General features: G+C 37.1%; 1 protein-coding gene across 1 annotated transcript; it reads right to left on the minus strand.

The window, feature by feature from the left end:
* Nucleotides 1-666: 666 nt before the first annotated feature.
* LOC107449677 (histone-lysine N-methyltransferase SETMAR-like) lies at nucleotides 667-1,236 on the minus strand. The gene has a single exon (XM_016065282.1). The coding sequence runs from the start codon at nucleotides 1,234-1,236 to the stop codon at nucleotides 667-669; it is 570 nt and encodes a 189-aa protein (XP_015920768.1).
* Nucleotides 1,237-1,536: the final 300 nt, after the last annotated feature.

Here is a 1,536-nt window from a genome sequence, read left to right on the forward strand (position 1 = left end):
TAATATAGACTATCGTTTTTCAGAAAATGATTAGTTACTATGGACTAGCATTTAATATGAAATAATTAGTTACTTAAGTTAACAACTTATTCCTAGAACGAGGGTCACTCAGAAATTATTGAGATACAACTAGGTTTTTTAAAGTTACTCTTACAAAATTTCAGGTGTGTTCCAAGTAGTCTTCTCCAGCATCAATGAACTTTTGTAGTCGAATTTTCCATAGATTAAATGCCTCAAGCCATTCATTTCTTGGAATAGATGGAAAAAATGCATCTATAGCCACATCAATCTCTTCTTTTAAATGAAAACGACGTCCACGTAAGTTCTTTTTAAGATAAAAGAATAACCAAAAGTCACACATGGCTAGATCAGGTGAATACGGCGGATGTTCTATCACTTTAACTTGTTTTTATTTAAGAAACTCAACTGTTAATCCGGCAGTATGTGAAGATGCTTTGTCATGGTGAAGCATTAGTCCCCTAACGTTCACTTCTTGTAGAATTTCTGGAGGACATTTAGTGGTATACCAGTTTGCTGTTACTGCCTTCTGTTCTTCCAACTAGATGGCTTTGACCAATCTCGTACTTCTGAAGAAAGCGGCATACATCACTTTTTTCAGTGCGCTTTGTCTTTTCACCATTGTCGGCGGGGATCATCTTCTAAGACTCATACTTTGCTTTCTTGACGCGTTGGAAAGTTAAAAAACGGTATGTACAGTTCATCACTCGTTACAATTTCAGAAATAATGCGGTTGCCACCATCATTTAGCAATTTAAGAGTTTCTTTACTGATTCTGACATGCTCCTGTTTTTGGTGCTCAGTTAGATTATGGGGAACCCAACGCCAAACTACTTTTTTCATTTGTAATTCTTCATGAATCATTTTGAGTATGGCTGCGGATCCAATGTTAAGTTCCTTCTGTATAATTTGATAGGTACAGCGATTACCATCCTTTAACAGTTTTCGTATGGCAGACGCATTGTCCGGGATTACTACCGACGGCGGCCTTCCTGCGTGTTCTTCATCCTGAAGAAAATTGCGATCTCTGCTAAATTCCTTAAACCATCTGAATACAGTAACAAGAGCTGGAGAATCATCACCAAATGCTAATTGCAACCATTGAACGCATTCTTCTTGATTTAATCCAGCTTTAAAACCGTAGAAAATCGTAGCGCGAAAATGTCCTCGCTTCAACTCCATTTTCTCTTCGACGGAATCATTCATAAATCTAGTCATTCGTCCACAAATCGTAATTTTGACCAGAACCAGAAAACAATTAATTTCCATTCAGTACCCCTAGAAGTATTGATCTGTTATGGGAACATGGAGGACTTCGTGACCTGACAAATTTAACCTTTACTAATCACTAGTTTCGGCCGGTTAGATTCGAACTCCCATTCTCACAAACTTGACTCCAGCACCCTGCCAACCAGGCTATCTCTGCCTCTTTATATATTTAAACTGTTGTAATGGTAAAATTAATTTAAAACCAAATTATTAAAGTATGAAAACATTTCTACCCCTTAAAGCATTTGA

The sequence above is a fragment of the Parasteatoda tepidariorum genome, chromosome X2 (assembly GCF_043381705.1).
Source record: "Parasteatoda tepidariorum isolate YZ-2023 chromosome X2, CAS_Ptep_4.0, whole genome shotgun sequence".
Taxonomy (NCBI): domain Eukaryota; kingdom Metazoa; phylum Arthropoda; class Arachnida; order Araneae; family Theridiidae; genus Parasteatoda; species Parasteatoda tepidariorum.